The following is a 19,881-nucleotide window of genomic DNA, read 5'->3' as shown; positions in this document are numbered from 1 at the left end:
TTTACTACAAGGGATAGAGATAATGATTCTTACCGCCATAACTGTGCTGAGATGTATAAGGGAGGATCGTGGTATAGTAAGTGTCATAGCTCGAATATTAACGGGAAGAACCTAAAGGGAAAACACAGTGATCATGCTATTGGTGTCAATTGGAGTCATTGGAAGGGATATAACTATTCATTGAAGGCAACACGTATGATGATTCGGAGCGCGAGGCATAGCAAAAATTAATCAATAAAAAAACTAATACAAATGTACCTTGATTTCAGTTTTTCACTAAAATAATGGCGAAATTTATTCTCTTAAAGAATAAAAGCTACACACTACGAACCCTATTTGTCTGGAGCACGTTCTGTCCAACACTTTTGTAATGGATATTTTTCGACTTCTACGGCTTTTTTATTTTTTGAATGGTTTTCATTTATCTTGCTGTTTGTTTTCGTACTCTTTTGATGATGCGACTGTCATACAAGTGACTAGTTTAGCTAGCTAGAAAACCAGGTTCAATTCACCATTTCCTACATGGGAAAAGGCCTGTACCAAGTCAGGAATATGACAGTTGTTATCCTTTCCTTTGAAGTGTTTGAGCTTTTGATTTTGCCATTTGGTCAGGGACTTTCCGTTTTGAATTTTCCTCGAAGTTCATTATTTTTGTGATTTTACTTTTTCCCCTCATGAATTTTATACGAGTCAAGTTTCTTGTAATTATAATGTAATCGACATTACTGAACCAATGCATACATGAATGTTAAACTAAACCCTGTAAGTTTGTTGCCGAATGCCACGGATCGTGATATTGACAAATAATCAAAAATTCACTTGCATACAAAAAAAAATGTGGTATGATTGCCAATAAGACACAAACAACTCTCCACATGTGACCAAACGAGACAGATATTAACAACTTAAGGTCAACGTACGCCTGCAACAAAATGTTAAACCATTACCGCATTGTCGGGGATAAAACTCACCGAATATGACTTTTTTTTTAAACAATTCAAACGAACGTTTCTAACGGCCTGATTTATTTACAAAACAATAAACCGAAAAAAAATATGATATACAGCAACAAACGACTACCAATTACAGGCTCTTTATTTGGACAGACAAATACAAAATGTGGTGAATTTAAATGATTTTGAAGGCGCTCCAGCCCTCCCCTAGCCTGTGACAATGGTGTAACAGTACTACATAAGAAGAAAAAATAAACATTACATGAAAATGGTTTAACTCATCAGATCGATACATAGCAGTACGTTTATACAGAATTTGGTTATACGAAGGATGATTTTCTAGAATTATTAAAATATTCACTCAAAAAAGGAGGGTCCTCAATATGTTAAAACTATGTCCGTTATAAAGATTGATATATAAAGGGCCCCAAAGGTCTTATATATATAAAATGAGAAACGAGTATCATCTGTTCAATACACCAACAAACGACAATCACTGAACAACAGGCTCCTGAATTAGAACATGTGCATACAATTACTTCAGATTTAAACGTAAAACTTTTAAGTCGAAAATAAAATGACAGCACCATAACAAGACCCAAAGACGAAAAACATTACACAAAACAATGTTATTAACATAGAAAACAAAAACCTGAACAACACAAAGCCACCAAAAGAGGGCCGACGGAGGGGTGATATCAATGGCTCTAAAAGAGAACAATATGGTGTTGATTTGAGTGAGCACAAGATGTGATAGTGCATTCCTAGTGGTTGCACCAATGGGTGCAAGCTTTCATAAACGTTGCCTGTTCGATTCACAGAAAATTACAACACAAAGATCTAATTTATGGGGTTAAAATCGACTGTAATCTTATCATTTATCAAACATAATTCAAACTGATAAGAATTGAATTTCAAGAACAAAAGACCATGCTTATTATCACATTACCGGGTTAATAAAAGGCGCAATTGTTTTTATTAAATAGAAAATTGTGTGGACTTTAATGGAGCTTATTTTGTAGACTTAAGCGGAAAGTTATTGGACTTTTAAATTAGCAGAAAATTGTTGTGAACTTTATCGGTGTTGTGGACCTTAGATGAATTGTCGACTTTAACGGTGCCACATGGATTATTTTCCTTTCGTACTTATTTTTTACTTACATTTGAAGTGCTAAAATACGAATAAATATTACAACCAATTTTGTTGAAGGTTATTTTGTTTTCGGATTTTTAGTCCGACTTTTCATTTCCAAACTCATCTTTTTTTCATTGGTACATGTATCGAATTAACCTAGTTCTATGAAGAGTCAATGACATGTAAAACATATAAGAATGTTTTAGAATGCCAAACCTGTTTTGAGAAAGACTGATTTCAGTCGATTTAATGATCAGGAAAACGATGCCTCTCGTATTACATACATCACGCAGCAACATTTGTAAAAGTCTATAATATAATTACATGGCAGTATATGTAGTCAAAATAGTAGTAGTGATATTCACATGTATTTGTTAAGTTTTGCAATCAATATCGGAATAGAATGCATATGGACTTATTGTTAACTGCCTTTCTTCTCTCTTTTGTTCAAAGCTATGGCAAGGAAATAAACAAAGGTAGGAAATTGCACTATAATGTTTGATTTGATGATCAAATTGATTTGAAATCAACGAACATATTTACAAAGAAAACAAAATTAAAAAAAGTACCAAGTTATTATTCCATATTCGTATATGATGTAAAAAACCATTACACATTCTAAAAAACACGTTTGAAATTTTATTTTTCTATGACAATTTTATTGAAAATTTTCTGCAACGAAAACATTGTTTTGCAGCTTTACATCAATATTGTTTAAAGTTTTCGAGTTCATTTCTAACATATCTATTTTGTTGAAATTGAAATAAGATGTCTTCATATATTTATTATAGAGAAATGTGTCAGGGACGTAGCCGACAAAGTTGCTAATCTTATCACAGAAACTACGAATCAGTGCTTAGTGTCTTCTTCCACAGGTAATGTACTACAATTAAAACGAATCTTGCACATGTGTTTATTTGGGTCGGTTCTGTCAAGGTTCTGTCAAACATTATAAAAAAAATATTCTTGCTTGAACCATAGGTATTAAAAAAAAGATAAATTGAACTTTACGGATAAAAAATGTTCTCCGTCTTCAAAAATAGTTTACTTTAAATCAACAGTTTTGGCAAGCTGTTAAAAAACAAAATTATTTGTCATTTGAAAATGAACTAAACGCATAATACATTTCGTGCCTCTAAATAGCTTTTTTTTTTCTTTCTTTTTTTTTCATCAGGAACCGGCGAACTTAAAAATTTGTTTCGTCAGGTAAGCGTAACTATATTATATGACCAATAAGGAAGTAAGCAGAATAACAAACTGCATTCATGTTCAACTTTGCTAGAGCGGATTGAAACCTTTGTTTCTTAATTATGAAATTGATAAAATATGACATATTTAAGAGTACTATCATCTTTATTTTTAATTTTTATATACTATATAGGTTTTGGCGCTCGACCTTCCGACTGTGGTGAATTGAGAAAGTCAGAAAATAAAAGTGGAGTATATAAAATATATCCAGATGGAACTTCCGGTTTCAATGTCTATTGTGATATGAAGAGTTTCGGGGGTGGTTGGACGGTTCGTAAATATATATATATATAGAAAGTTGTGCCGTATACGAAATTCCGTTTTAAAATTGAAAATATATTGATTATGTTTATGTTTATGTAATTAATTCAAAAAAATTATAGACTGTAATAGTTTTATCTTATTTAAACCAGAGATGTATAATAAAAAAATCCCGATATAAGTACAATTGTACGGTGATAACATGATTCATTTTAATATGCAACAACAATGCCATAGAATCGTGAAGAAAGAGAGAAAGAAGACAGCAATCCAAAAAATAAGAACTGCTTTGGATCATGTCACAAACATCCACATATTCAAAGGAAACAGACCATAAATTTATGAACTAAGCCTAAGATATTCATTAGCAAGCATAAGGGAAAGATATCTGGTGTTTTGAGAACACAGCCCTTCTCTGTCTCCTATTGTTTGTCTGTTTATCATTTAATTTTTAGCCATGGCGTTGTCAGTTTATTTTCGGTATCTTTCGTCCCTCTCTGAAGTTTTGATGAATGGTTTAGAAAGGATACAAAAGAAAATGAAAATTATTTCCGAAAATCATTAAATTAATTATATCAGTATGATATATGGCAATTGTTATCTACAGTTTGTTTCTATCAATGCGTTTGTTTCTGTTACAGTTCAGTGTTTCTATTGTTCCGTTGTTTCCCTCGGTTTTAGTTTGTTACCCAGATTTTTTTTTTATTTTGACTATTGAACAGCGGTAAACTACTGTTGCCCTTATGATAAACAACAACCAATGTCCGGGAACAGCGTACGATACAGTTTTGATTCGATGGTGATATTTTTCGATGATTTGCATACAAACAAGTTTCAAATGTTATTTTTTAAAGGGGGGTCAATGCAATCGTTTTTAATCTAATGATAAAAATTAGCCTTGAAGTGCATGTTCTCTAAAAAGTTTGACATCGCGAATAATTGAATGATGCATATACGTTAGCAACGTCTTTATCTTCCCTGTAACTATATTTTTAGCCCTTGATTCGTAAACAGAGTGTTTTGTGTGTAAAAATAATTTCATCAACACAAACACACTACGAGTTTGTTCAGCTGTTTTTAGACATGAAAGTAGAAGCATAATTTATTGTTGAACACACAGTAGATGTAACAAGTATCCCCTGAGTAATAGAACTTCTCTCATTCATTTAACGAAGACAAAGGAGTAGGTCCGGTAAGGGCCGATTTTGGCCTCAAATTTCAGGTTCATCTAACGAAAGTTTTTGGACACTTTTTAAACACTTAAGTGTCTATTTCAATTGATTCGATTAGTTTATGTGAAAGATTTTAAGTGATTTAGTCATTAAAAACGCTCTGATTCAAGCTTAAATATGAAAAATCTATCAAATATGCCAAAAAACGTCACTTTTCAGACGGTTTTTGTCAAAAATGAAGGTGGCCGCATCCGTGTTCATCCTCAACCTTTATATATGATTTGTATTATCATCAAATACAACTTACATTTCAATATTATGAATGAACACGAATGCGGCCACTTTCATTTTAGACGGAAACCGTCTAAAAATTAACCAAAATGCTAAAATTTTGAAGATTTCAGAAATCTATCATGACTTAATGATGCTAGAACGCGATATTTATCCATTGTATGTGGTAAAAACAGCTCATATTTATGTAGCAGAAGCATTTTACTTTCCAAAATATAGCTTAAAGATTACATTTTCACAATTTTCTAAAACTGCTATATTTTGGGACCAAAAAGGGGTCTTACTGAACCTACTCCTTTCATTCATTGCTGAAATAATATTTAAAAGGCATGCTCTTCCACAGTTATTCCAGCGAAGAACAAATGGTTTTGTTGGATTCTACAGAGACTGGCCGTCGTATAAAAATGGCTTTGGGAATTTAAAAGAAGATTTCTGGTTGGGTAAGCTTAATATAAATTGATGACAGCCTATTTGACAGAATAAAATATATAAAATTAATTTTCAGACATTTAAAACAAATCCAAAACCGCTTCAAAGATTCCAGGCTCATATTTGAGAACACCAAATGCACGTTTTGTCAACATGAGACCCATTAATTGGCGCTAAAATTAAAAAAAACAAATGTTAGCATTCCAAATCAGTTACAATGTTGAAACAAAATTGAAAAACAAAAATAAACTAAACTTAGCTCCGACTATTGTAATGTATGCATATAGAGGAAAACATCTAAGGGCTTCGAATGATTAAAATATTCTAAACTTCTTACACTTCTATAACAGTATTTTTCTTTCTTTTTAAAGATATGCGTAATAAGAGAGTGTGTGCGGTATATTTACACTGTTGCACTATTGTTATTAATAATTTATGAAAAACATGCATTTTTTTTCAAAAATACTGACACATGTTTTTTTTTATAATGGCAAATGTGATGGTTAGTTGTGCAATTAAAATTTTAGGGAATGAATATTTGAACAAACTGACAGAACAAGGATATTACAAATTGAGGATAGATATGTGGGACTTTGATAATAACCATCGATATGCCATCTATAATACATTTGTTGTTAAAAACGAGATGTCAGGATATAAGCTGGAGGTAACTGGTTACACCGGAAACGCAGGTAATGTACTTCATAATGAGTGTAGTAGAATATTATAATAATAATTATAACAACTATATAGATACCAAAATCTAATTAACAATACAAAATAATTTATAATTCATATATAAAATTATGCTCTTCCGACTTAAAGTATCAATTTTACATTCTTGATTTTTTTAATTTCGCCTAAGTACATCCTTAAAGCATACACATTTTTTTTGCAGGTGATTCATTCGGCGCTCATAATGGATATAGATTTAGTACAAGGGATAGAGATAATGATACTTATGGCCATAACTGTGCTGAGATGTATAAAGGCGGATGGTGGTATAGAAGATGTCATAGCTCAAATCTTAACGGGAAGTATCTAAAGGGAAAACACAGTGATTATGCTAATGGTGTCAATTGGAGTCATTGGAAGGGATATTACTATTCATTGAAGGCAACACGTATGATGATTCGGAGGGCCTAGCAAAAAATAATCAATAAAAAACTAATACAAATGTACCTTGATTTCAGTTTTTCACTAAAATAATGGCTGACTTTGTTTTCATAAAGAATTAAAGCTACACACAGGGGTTATCTTGTTCTTTCATAATACAAACATGTTTTTCGTGTTCTTTCGACCTTTTAATATGAATGCTGCAGTATATTTCCATTGAGCATCTAACTACCAACCCTAATTGTTTGGAGCACGTTTTGTCCAAAACGTTTGTTATAGATATTTTCGACTCCTATGGGTTTTTACTTTTGCATGTTTTTCACTGTTTGGTGTCTGATTTTATCGACATTACTGAACCAATGCATACGTGAATATTGAACTAAGCCCCGAATGCAAGTTTTATATATTTATTTCGAATATATAACGTATTATTAACAAATAATATTTTAAGCACTGATTTGTTGATTGAAAGCTAATCAACTTTTAAGTTTGTTGCCGAAGATTACCGGATCGCGACATTGAATAACAATCAAAACAATGCAAGTGGAACACTTGAAGAACAAGTGAAACGATACAGCCAATTGCAAGATGAACAAGATAGTTTCCATGCCTAATAATTCGGTATTTTTAAAAACTTTCCCATTCCTTACCTTTCCATAATTCTCTCCGCTCCAGAAGTCTCATAAGGCCTCCACGCTGCTATTTCCCCAATTTCTATCTGTTGCCGCTGTTCTTGCTACGTTCCAACTTGTCCATACTTGTTGGTTTCTTTCTTTCTCTGTTGTTCTTCTCCATGTAGTTTTTGGCTTCCCTCTAGTTATTTTCCCTTCTGGTGTCCATTGTAGTGCTACATAATTGTTCTTGTCTCTTTCAAGCCTTAATTTGTGTCCTATCCATGTCCACCGTCTTTTTCTTATTTCACAACTGATGTTTTCTGGTGTAAGCAATTGTTTCTGGTTTCTGTAAAAAGCTCTTTTTAACAGAGCTAGGTTGTTTGCCCAACGTCTAAGGTCCGCTCCGGTGGACCGGATTTTCTATCTAGATAGTCCTTCCCGTAGATTATTGCATTACCCTGCTAACGGTTACATCTGTCCGGATCTTTTTCTGGGTTGTCTTCCATAACATTTACTTCCACAGTCACCCACAAGGCAGTGGGGCTATTTACTTATAGCTGGGGATTTAGTTTCAGACACCAGGGTATATTCAATCACCGATGAGCCTAGCATGCCTTGCATCTAGGGGCCAAACCTCCTCCGAGACCTTGTGGTCTTGCCTTGGGCCTGTTAGGTGCCCAGTTTCCATTTATCCTCTCGTGGGGGATCTTATCTGGGCCATGTAGGTCTTACTGCATGAGAGGCTGTAACTGTCAGGAAAGACTGACGCACTCGGCTCTCCTTTCACAGCAAGCTACTAGCCAGTGATAAATGCTAAAAGCAAGAGTGATAAGCACAGACACAACAACACACATACAGGTGCGCATCACACAGTCATAACATTAGCTAAATGATATTTTGTAAAACACTTGTTCTCTAAAAATAAGTTGTTACTATTTACCTGGCAGTTCACTTTTATTTACATTTTTTCGTCACGATTTTTCTTACGATTTTTCTTTTGCACTTGCTCTATGTGTTGGCCGATTTCTCACTAGAGGTTTCGCCGTTAAGGTCACTGCATACGGGAAAATAACAGCAAATTAGTGTTCGGGAAGATAAAAAAAAATCACTTGCATACATAAAAGAAGATGTATGATTGTCAATGAGATTTACAGAGACAACACTCCCCATTTGAACAAATGAGACAGAAAAAAAATAAAGGCCGCTGTACGCCTTCAACAAAGAGTAAAACCGATAACGGAAAGTCAGTTATAACACTCCTTGAAATGACGATTTTTAAATAATTCAAACTAGAATTCTAACGGCCTGGTTTATTTAAAAAAATGAACCTAAAACAAATATGATATACAGCAACAAATGACAACCAATGAATTGCAGGTTCCTTATTAGAGACAGGCACATACAGAATGTGGTGGGTTGAAACAATTTTGAAAGCGCCAGCCCTCCCTCTCACATGGAACATTGATATAACAGTACAACATAAGACGACAATATAAAAATTAGATGAAAAGGGTTTAACTCATCAGATCGATACAAAGCAGAAATACAGTTAAAACAGTACATTTATACAGATTTTGGTAGTACGAAGGATTTTCTTGAATTATTTAAATACTGGTCCTAGATATGTTATATCCGTTATAAATATTGATATATAAAGAGCCCTTAAACAATTCAAACAGGTAAACCAACGGTCTAATCCATATAAAAATGAGAAAAGAGTATTACCTGTTAACTACACAAACACACGACAACCATTGAACAATAGGCTCCTGAATAGAACAGGTGCATACAAATGCAGCAGGTGAAACCGTTTAAAACTCATAAGTCGAAAAAAAAGTGACAACGCCATGGCAAATGAAAAAAAAAGACCAAAAGACGAACAACATTACACAAAACCTTATTGAAAAGTAAAGACACGAACCCCTCAAAAGGGGGCCGAGGGAGGGTGATATCAAGTGCTCTAAAAGGGAACACTTTGAAGTTAATTGAGTGAGCACGACATACGATTGGGCGATACCCTCTTTTGACCATCCCTAGTTTTTGCACCAATTGGGTTTTCAAAGAAAATAGTTTTTCAGTCTTTTCTTTTTTATGACAAATTTATGGAAACAGATTGTTCCTTTACAGTATTGTAAAAAAAAATACTACATGACATACTATCAACTGTTCTTCTGAAGTGGAGATTAACGCGTGTTTTTCGGTGTAAGAATGGTAGCAGTGATGGGAAGATATGAGGCGGTTAAATGAAACTTAAATTTCAAGTCAATGTGGCTTTGTGGAACCGTTAAAGTCTACAACACGGCTTATGTCTACAACTAATTTCTTCTTAAGTCCATAATGCCGCTGAAGTCCACAAACTGTCCACTAAAGTGCACAATCGGATTTCTGCTAAAGTCCACAAAAAAAAAACGGTTCAAAGTCCACACATTTTTTTTAATTAAAAAAATCAATTCGTCTTTTTTTTTTTTTTTATCCCGGTAGTCCAACAAAAAGCATGGTATTTTGTTCTGGGTTATATTTTTCTACCAGTTTTAATTATATGTTTAATAAATGAAAAGATAACAGTATCTGTAGGATATTTCGTTCCATTAATTTGATCTGTGAATCCTTATGACCAGATCCGTTAATCAAAAACATACTTAAAAGAGGGACGAAAGATACCAGAGTCAAACTCATAAATCGAAAATAAACTGACAACGCCTGAATAAAAAATGAAAGAAGACAAACAGACAAACAATATAAAACATGACACAACATAGAAAACTAAAGAATAAGCAACACGAACCCCACCAAAACCTAGGGGGTAATCTCTGGTGCTCCAGAAGGGTAAGCAGATCCTGCTCCACATGGGGAACCCTTCGTGTTGCTTATGTTATAACAAATCCGATAAATAGTCTAATTCGGTAGGTCACATTCATGAAAGGGAAGGGGATTGTAGTTACGACGTAAGGAACATATCCGATATCATTTGTGAAACGGTTATTCCATAACGGTCAACCAACCCATGATGGCGTATCTAAAATTTACGAAGGGATGATTTCAACTTTACCATTTGGAACTCTTCGTTTAATAGCTTCCTTGTGAGCAGCAACCCTCTATCAAGAAAATCATGATAGGAAATGCACGCATGAAAATATTGTCTCAATTGGGAGATATATACCCCGTATGCAGGTGCTGCTGGAATGTTGCTACTTAGAAAAGGAAAGTTCACAATTGGCAAGCTGAACTCATCTCTTATTGTAAATTTTAGTTTTCAACCGACCCTCAGAAACATACACAACAAAAGTATCGTGAAATGTTATTAATAATGTTTTAAAGTTGATGTTAAAAGACATGATTTGTGACATATGAAGAGATTTTTCTATCAAATATCCCCGCGAACCTACCCAGATGGTCGTCATTGCTGAAACAAGGACTTCTCGTCAAAAGATCATTTAAATATTATATGTTTCCTTTAAATCAGCAATGAGCTTATTTAGGTCAAGTGAGTGAAACAAGATTATCCTCTTGTTTAAATAATATTTAGATATGTAAATGTTGTAATATATTTCCTGTCATTTATTAAATTTTGATGTTCATTTTTTTACTTTTTGTGTATTATCAATTCCCATAAAACCTTAATAAAAACTAGAATAATGTTGACCGTCTTTCCCATCCTTGAATCAAACAAATCAATGGATATTGCTAAGACACGCGTGAGAGTAGCCATTTTATTTAGTCTTTCCTGAAATCAGGATTAAATGTTTAATTAAGTTTTTTCAGTAGAATAGTTTTGTCTACCAGTTACTGGGATCATTTTTCGATTTATTAGCCGCTTAGCCGGATGTACCGAAGTAAAGTTGGTGTTCAAAATTCCTGTGTATACAATGTAGTACTCTACAAATACATATTATCTCATCTCTATATTACTGAAAAATTGTTACATCAGCGTTTTCGATATCACAAACTAGTCAAAATATTTACTAAATTTTATAATCGGTACAAGGTATCTTAGGTATTTCACATCCCATCTTTTATGATAATATTTTGTACCAAGTCAGGAATATGTTAGTTGTTTTCCATCCGTTTGATGTGTTTTATCATTTGATTTTTTCCGTTTGATTAGGGACTTTCCGTTTTGAATTTTCTTCGAAGTTCAGTATTTTTATGATGATTTTTTTTAACATAGCAAAACAATTTCGGCATTCACCTACACCTCAAAAGTAACCAAACCTTTAAACAAACTAATTCAGAGGGAAATTCAATATAGTTACGATACTGTTGTCAAGTCAATAAAAATAGAATATTAAGGTATTGATATTGATTCACTCATAAGGTCTTTGCATAGTTAATAAACACATTTATTCTCAAATCAGTTGTTGACATGACACGAGTAGAGTAATTCTCACATATTGTATGATGGTACTATGATACTCAACCAAAAGCTGGAGGGATTGTGCCTAATTTTTATATTTTGACAACATAATCTTTAATTAGTTTAAATAAGGTCTGGAGCTGGCATGGAAGTAACTGATAGTAGTCCTTTTGTGCACCATTGTCATTTTGCTTTGTTTCTTTTTAGTTTAACTGTTTGGTTTTCTGTGTGTTTATTTATTCCACATTGGCGAATGGTATTAGGGGAAGGGGTGATATTTAAACTATCCTCTGGCCTTTGTTAGTCTCTTTTTTAATATTTAGTTCATTCATATAGGATTTGAGTTCAATGTGACGTCAATTTTTTTCTCTGAATATGTACATGTAAACATTTTTTTACATATTGGTCAGCTGAAGTCCGCCTCTGAGTGCAGGATATTCTTGCCGTGTTGAAGACCCATTGGTGACCTTTGGCAGTTTCTGTTCTGTGTGGTCGGGTTGTTGCCTTTTTGACACATTCCACATTTCCATTCTCAACTTTCTTGTATTATTTCTCATCTAAATCTTAAACATAGTTTATGCAAGTTCAACCAATTTCTGTTAGTAGTGTTTTGGTCAAGTTTGCATCTTCAACTTCTTTAGACATTGACCTTCAACATTTACGTTTAGCATTGTTGAAATGAAATCTTAAATACTAGTTCTCATCAGTGGTAAAACATTTCAGAGCAACATCTGCGTATATTTATTTTTTTCAATTCATCTTCAACATTCTGAAACAAATACCTTTTCCTTGTTGAAAACCAAACATACATGCAATCAAATGCGTGGTCGAAATCTGCCTAGCACCACAAATGATTGAGTGGAATTTTTTTTATTTATCAGTTTTTGATTTCATAGAAGAACATTATGATAAAAAGTCTATTTTTGAGATATATGGAAAAGTCTATTTTTGAGATATATGGAAAAGTCTATTTTTGAGATAGATGGAAAAGTATATTTAACAAAGCGAATTTGACCAACAGGTTGAACAACTGATGTTCTTAAACCTTGCTAACTGCAATTGGCGAATGCCAAATAAATGGATCATAAGTTGTAACAAGATTGATTTTAATATCAAACAGAGAACAAAAAAATTGCGGAAAAGATGGTATACCACAAACATGAGGTGCAAAATTCAGTACACCATATCCGGACTTAGACAATTAATGTGTCTTCAGTGATGTTAGGGATCGAAACAGTATTTGGAAGGCCATGCAATTTACATCAATTTATAACAGCCTCTTGTAAAGAGTCGAAATAGGATAAACGGATCATATAAACCCAACTGAAAACATAATACAGGCCCAATATATATATATATATATAATTGGATGCTTTTATCAGACATGCAAACAACGCCCACCAGTCAATTAAATTTACATATGAAATATCCGACTCTAAGATATCTTTCTTAGACACAACTACAACTATAAAGGACGGTGTCATATCAACAGTCCTCTACTGTAAACCTACAGATAAACATCAGTATCTTTCTTCCCAAAGCTGTCACCCCAAACACTGTACAAAAAGTATCCCGCACAGTCAAGCTCTCAGAGTAAAGCGGATTTGCTCCTCTGAGGAGGCTGTCCGCAGCGGTTACAGAAACTTCGCGGATTTTTTAAGAAATGTGACATAGATAAGGGGGTTTGCGCGTGCTAACAATAACAGCCGCAATGAACTGTTACAGTACAAAAAGAAGAGGCGCAGCAAAATAGTTCCATTTGTTTTAACATACAATCCCGCCTTTACTAACCTTTCACGTTTGATCCGTGCTAATTGGCAAAGTATCGCCAATCACCCAAAATTATCCAAAATCTTTCCCGATCCTCCATGACTTAAAATGAAAAAGACGAACAGACAAACAATAGTACACATGACACATAATATAAAACTAAAGCAACACGAATCCCACCAAAAACTGGGGGTGACCTCAGGTGCTCCAGGAGGGTAAGCAGATCCTGCTCCACATGTGCTCATGTTATAACAAAGCTGGTAAATAGTCTTCGGTATGTCACATTTATGAAAGGGAAGGGGATTGTAGTTACGAAGTAAGAAAAACATACGATACCATCTGTGAAACGGTTATTCCCTAACGGTCAACCAACTCGTTGTCTGAATTAAAATATCAAGGAGCCAGGGTTTTGTCAAAGAACGTATCGCCCGTTTTTCAAAAAACAAAGTTCATCGGAAAACACCAAGTCCAAATTGATAAATATTGTGTTTCTGCTTCACAAATAGTACAAGGTTCTTCCAAAAATGGGTTATTCTTTTTTTATAACTTTACTGTTTACATTTATTTGTCTTTGTGCTATCATATTTCTGTTGGTCTTATTATTTTTGAAGTGACTCGGTATTTGTACAACCCAAATTTGAATTTGAGAGATCCTTTTTCAGGTGGGTAATATTTGATTTGGACGCAAGATGATTTTACTATCAGTTCGGTACCGACATGATTTAAAACAAACCTTTCTTTAATTGTCTATTTAACGTTTAACTTTTTAAAGTTTAAACTTCCAGTGCTGAACACATTGTGCCACAAGCAGAGCTCGAACTCACAACATTGGTGAGAACATGATACATGTAGTAAGCACTTTAGATGTATCAATTCGATCCCCTGGTCCACAAAGTCTGCATCCCCTTTCCTCTTGACAATTATACTGTATTCTAATGTAAGATACTTATTTCATAATAAATTAGAACTTGGTATTCACTCAATTTATTTAATTTTAATATAATAATAATCAAATATTCTAAAAAAATACTGTTATTATAGAAATTAAAAAATAAGAATTGGTATAATACGATTTCCAATGATCAAAGGAAGGAAAAGCTAGTTCTCGTATGGTACAATTCCTTTTGTGGTCTTTCCTATTGTAATATTTCATCACCTGAAACATGGACTGATATGAGAAATTCAGTTGAGGGAAAACCTTGACAGGGACAAAGTATAGTTCTGAAACAAATAGTAATTGGGTTATTGTAATATCATATCCCATTGTAGGATATAACATCTGAATTAGTGCATTAATGGTCTTGCTTGTTAGTATTGCACTCTGCATTTGTTCATACAGAAAAGTAGATAACAAGCCAATTTGCAATAGAAATAAACAATATGATTGCCAGTGTAATGAATTCATTATATGTATTTTCAATAACTTGTTTTGCTACGCATCGAACACAGTCATTAAAGAGAATACCAACTTTATTTATATTTATAGATGGGATTTATTTTATTTGAATCCTATATCAAAGACAAAACAATCGAATTGAAGTCAAAAGAACGTGAAACAAATTAAAATTCTGAAAATTTTCATCAACATTATCAACATTATCAAATTCATGTGGTCTTTGAAAAATCTAAAAACAAACAATTTAGATATTTTTTACTATTTTAAGATTGATTTGATTTTTTGTGTTTTGACTTTTAAACACCGCATTTGAGTGGCAAGTTTGTATTGGTGGAGGAAGCCGTAGTGTCCGGAGAAAACCACCGACCTTTGATAGGAAAACTGACAATCCTAGTAAAGTAAGATTGAAGTCGAGTGCATCCGAATGAGTGGGGTTCGAACTCACAATCTCAGTGTTGACTGGCTAGTGATTACAGTAGTAACTACTTCGACCACTTGGCAATCGATGCCCCCACCATTTTAAGTTATTGTATTGTAATTTTTCAAAATGTTAAATATTATGTTTAGATATCTCATAATAAGATACGACAAGATTTTATTTGTTTCAATACATATGGTTTTTATGCATCTCTTAACTTCTATGTTCCAACGTACTTAATGGTTCTCTTTATCAAATCAAAAACTGTGCTTTTTTGAATTTTGAAAATCTTTGAATGTATTATTTTTTGTTGTTGTGACATGTACAATTCCAATAAAAAAAAATAAGCACCTTGATATTTTCAAGAGAAGAAGTCATGCTTAGTGCGGGAAAAACTACAGCAAGTATATTAAAGTAGAGGAAATAAGGCTAAATATAAACCTACATTGCATATAGCATGATTGTGCTATAAAGGGCACTTGCTTAAAACTAAATAATGCAATAGAGTATGTTTTTATTGCAAAAAAAATATTACTAGAAAATCTATCTACCTTTATATTTTTACATTCTTCTTTATAGTATTTTAAATTTAATGTATTGAGTTATATTCCCATGATGGTATATTAACCATAATGACTATTTTATAAATAAACTCATCATAGATACCAGGACTAAATTTAGTATATACGCCAGACTCGCGTTCCGTCCACAAAAGACCCATCAGTGACGCTCGAATCCAAAAGAGTTTAAAATGCCAAATAAAGTACGAAGTTGAAGAGCATTGAGAACCAAAATTCCTAAAAGTTTTGCCAAATACAGCTAAGGTAATCTATGCCTGAGGTAGAAAAGCCTTAGTATTTCAAAAAATTCAAAAACAGTTAATTTAATTTATGAATAAAACCATATCAATGACAATTCATGTCAGCACAATAAATGCTGACTACTGGGCTTGTGATACCCTCGGGGAAATAAATATCCACCAGCAGTGGCATCGACCCAGTGACTATTAATTAATAACCTAGTGTTTGTCAAAAAATTGTGATGAATAAAGAGGTTTCTTTATTTCTTTTTTGCAGTAAAATTATTTTTTAAGAGTTTTATCACTTTGACTTTTCAAGTGAATTTCCTCATCTCATGCAGAAGAAACAAATTATAAGGATAATTAATAATATATGACAAGTGGAATCTGATTTGCATTTAATATTTTATAACAATGGGATGTTTAACGACCTTGACTACCAATAATTGTCTCCAATAGTCGGTGATTTATTTTATCTTCATGACCTACATTGTACGTTAATGACATGGTTAACTATGCTGAGTTTGCATTTCGGTGGTTTTCCTTAAAAACCAAAGACCTCTTAAATAAAAGAAATCACCAATACAACAACTTGAATACGTAACATGCAGTTCAAGGTTGAGTGACTTTGGAAATACTTTAAAATGTATTTATTGTTGCTACTTAACTTGAAGAAAACTGTTCATCTTGTAATAAAGCTTATAAGATGAAATAGTGATGCGTCATAACTCATACCATACAAAAAATGGTTGAAAAAATATTTCCTTTAATTTGACAATAGTAGCAAATTAATTCTACTTTTCATTGCAGTAAAACTATTCTGAGTCAAAAACATGTATATCATATTTCAATGCACAACTCATTTTTTATTTCATGTATCTATGGAATATTTTGGATACTTAGGTTACATTGTTTACTAAAACTTGTACAAAGGAACAGAAAGGTGTGAAAATGTGGTTAACTTCCAGTGATTGTTATTATCTAATATACAATGTAATGTCATGTGAAATTTTATCTTTAATGATGGACAGGATAAAACTTTACTCATGCCATACAAGGATAAATTCTGCACCAAGTTTTAAAAAGTGCAAATGTAACAAAGACTAATAGCGAAAGAAAACATTTGTTGAATTACACCTTTTCAAATGTGTTTATCTTTTTTCAAATCAACTATGAATTTACTAAAAACTCTTCAGCTGTCTCAATTTTATATTGATCTTACAAAACACACTGTAATTTGGTAGTTGCTATATTGCGGTTAATGTGAGGTTTTAATTGATTGGTGAAGAACGCTAGAATTTTCAAGTCAAATTAAATTCAGATGATCACCTTTAAAAATTTGTAAAACTAGATCGGAAAAATGAAAAGTTTAGTTTAGCTTTGCAGTAAAATATCTTTTATATATTTCAAACAATTCTCTTTTTGGCAGAACATATGCGTTCTAGTGTGAATGTTTATTTAAAGATATCAAGTATGAGGATAATACAATTATATATGTGTTGCAACTGTCCCTGTACAAGTTATGTGTGTGTGGTGTTTAATAAAACGCGCTATCAGCATAGTGACAATACACCTGACAATAATAAACAGAAAATATAAAATAATTATGTCCAAGAATAATTTCACTATTTGTAAACGTTTACATCATGATATTTTGTATTTCCATCAGAGCCTGCATTTATGTAAGGAGGCAAAATGAAAATTATAACAAAAACAACATATTTCTGTTAAAAGCATGTCAGTACCATGTGAGGGTAGAATATTTAATTAAATTTCTTAACTATAGTTTAATAAAATAGTTACATATTTTCATGTTATTCATGTTTCTTTATCATTATGAGACTGACTTCATACAGAACTTCTTAGGAATTTTACGTAAATGATGTTCTTTCACTAAATAATACAAAATTTGGTGAATATGTTAAACGAATCTTTTGAAAATAAAATTATACGACAAAAGAGATTATTTCAACTTCCCAATTGTGAACTTTCCATTTCTATGTAGCAATATTCCAGCAGCGCCTCCATACGGAGTATCTATCTCCCAAATGATACAATATTCCAGGGCTTGTTTTTCTTAGCATGATTTTCTTGATAGATGATTGCTACTCATAAGGAAGCTATTAAACCAAGAGTTCAAAATAGTGAAGTTGAAATCATCCCTTCGTCATTTTAATGGACGTCATCACGAGTTGGTTGACCGTTATGGAATAACCGTTTCACAGATGATATCGGATATGTTACGTATGTCGTAACTATAATACCCTTCCCTTTTCACGAATGTGACCTACCAAATTAGAGTATTTACCGGATTTGTAATAACATTATCTACACGACGAGTGCCACATGTCGAGCAGGATCTGCTTATCCTTCCGGAGCACCTGAGATCACCCCAGTTTTTTGTAGGGGTTCGTATTGCTTAGTCTTTAGTTTTTTATGTTGTCTTCTGTACTATTATTTGTCTGTTTGTCTTTTTATTTTCAGCCATGGCGTTGTCAGTTTATTTTCAATCTATGAATTTGACTGTCCCTCTGCTATCATTTGTCCTTGTTTTATAGTGTATCTTAGTTCTTTTACTTTGTATTACACTTTGTTTACACTGTCTTCATTTGACAACACTATTCATAAGTGTACAATCAAACCACTTTGAGTAGGTAGTTTGACATTTGAATTCAACTGACATCATATTTGAGCCTAGAATAAACATACTTGAGTATTTACCGGATTTGTATAGTGATAATGCAAATGCATATTCTCATCCAAAATATCTGTTCATTTGCTTTCCATTTGCTATTTATTGCAAGAAAATCATATGCATGCATCAATATCAATTTCACATACGAAGTGAACAAAACAAACAGACATACTAGGTAAAAATGAAAAAAAAAGGATAAAGCGATAAACCTTGTGTTATAATCTTAACCGTTAAAATATATACGTCAACACAAGAAACGATACACAAGTTTGAACTAGCATACATTTGTTTTTCAAAACTGCTGTCTGTGCTATTGTCAATGAAGATTCAGTGATGGTGATTCTTTAATAACTTCCTCAAGTGACTAAATTTCTATTATCTTGATGACGCTAGTAGTGTTTATACATAGTTCCCCCCCCCCCCGAAATATGAGGCTTATTGTGAACGAACATTTATATCCAAACCAATGATCGTAATAAACTATTATGTGAAGCATAATAACAATGACAGTATGATGTTGCTTGTCGTCAATGAAGGCAACAGAAGTAAACCGCTGTTTAAAAGTAACAAATCGATTAACAGAAAATAATTTGGGTATAACAAACTGAACATAGGGAAACACATCAACTAGCAGAGAAATAAAACGAAGCAACACAAACACTCAGGTCAAAACTCATAAAGATTGATTAAATGTTTATTTTATCCTAAAATGAAAAGCTGTTATGATTGTTGTCAGTTTTATGTTTCATATTGGAGTCTATAGGTTGATTAGTACTTTCGTCAATAGTAATCAAAGGTACCAGGATTATAATTTAATACACCGTACCCGCGTTTCGTCTACATAAGACTCATCAGTGACCCTCGGATCCAAATAGTCATAAAGCCAAACAAGTACAAATTTGAAAAGCAAAAAAGTAAAATATTCTTTTAAAACCAATTCCATTTGAAAATCATAAAAGTGTGTTAAAAAAATCACAACGACCAATAAATATTTCATTTTAAACACTAGACATTCTGTAAGAATAAATCAACCAATGTATGCTATTCATTCAAATGCATCATAGGAAACTTGAATATGGTTGTCAAGATATCGATATTTATCTATTTACCTTATCAATCTTTCTTTATTGGCATTTAGGTGCTGCCGACATGTCTTCGATACAACATATAGTTTATTCAATTTTCCTTACGATTTCTGTATGTCATGGATACCCAGAAAACGAAAACAGA

General features: G+C 32.8%; 1 protein-coding gene across 1 annotated transcript; it reads left to right on the top strand.

The window, feature by feature from the left end:
* The first annotated feature begins 2,412 nt into the window (after positions 1-2,412).
* Positions 2,413-6,670, top strand: LOC143063073 (fibrinogen C domain-containing protein 1-B-like). Its single transcript, XM_076235004.1, has 6 exons — positions 2,413-2,564; positions 2,880-2,963; positions 3,470-3,606; positions 5,404-5,500; positions 6,017-6,181; positions 6,388-6,670. Exons 1-6 carry the CDS (start codon positions 2,492-2,494, stop codon positions 6,633-6,635), a joined length of 804 nt encoding a protein of 267 aa, XP_076091119.1. The 5' UTR covers positions 2,413-2,491; the 3' UTR covers positions 6,636-6,670.
* Positions 6,671-19,881: the final 13,211 nt, after the last annotated feature.

This window comes from Mytilus galloprovincialis, chromosome 2, assembly GCF_965363235.1.
Source record: "Mytilus galloprovincialis chromosome 2, xbMytGall1.hap1.1, whole genome shotgun sequence".
Lineage (NCBI taxonomy): Eukaryota > Metazoa > Mollusca > Bivalvia > Mytilida > Mytilidae > Mytilus > Mytilus galloprovincialis.
This window is presented reverse-complemented; position numbering and strand designations above follow the sequence as displayed.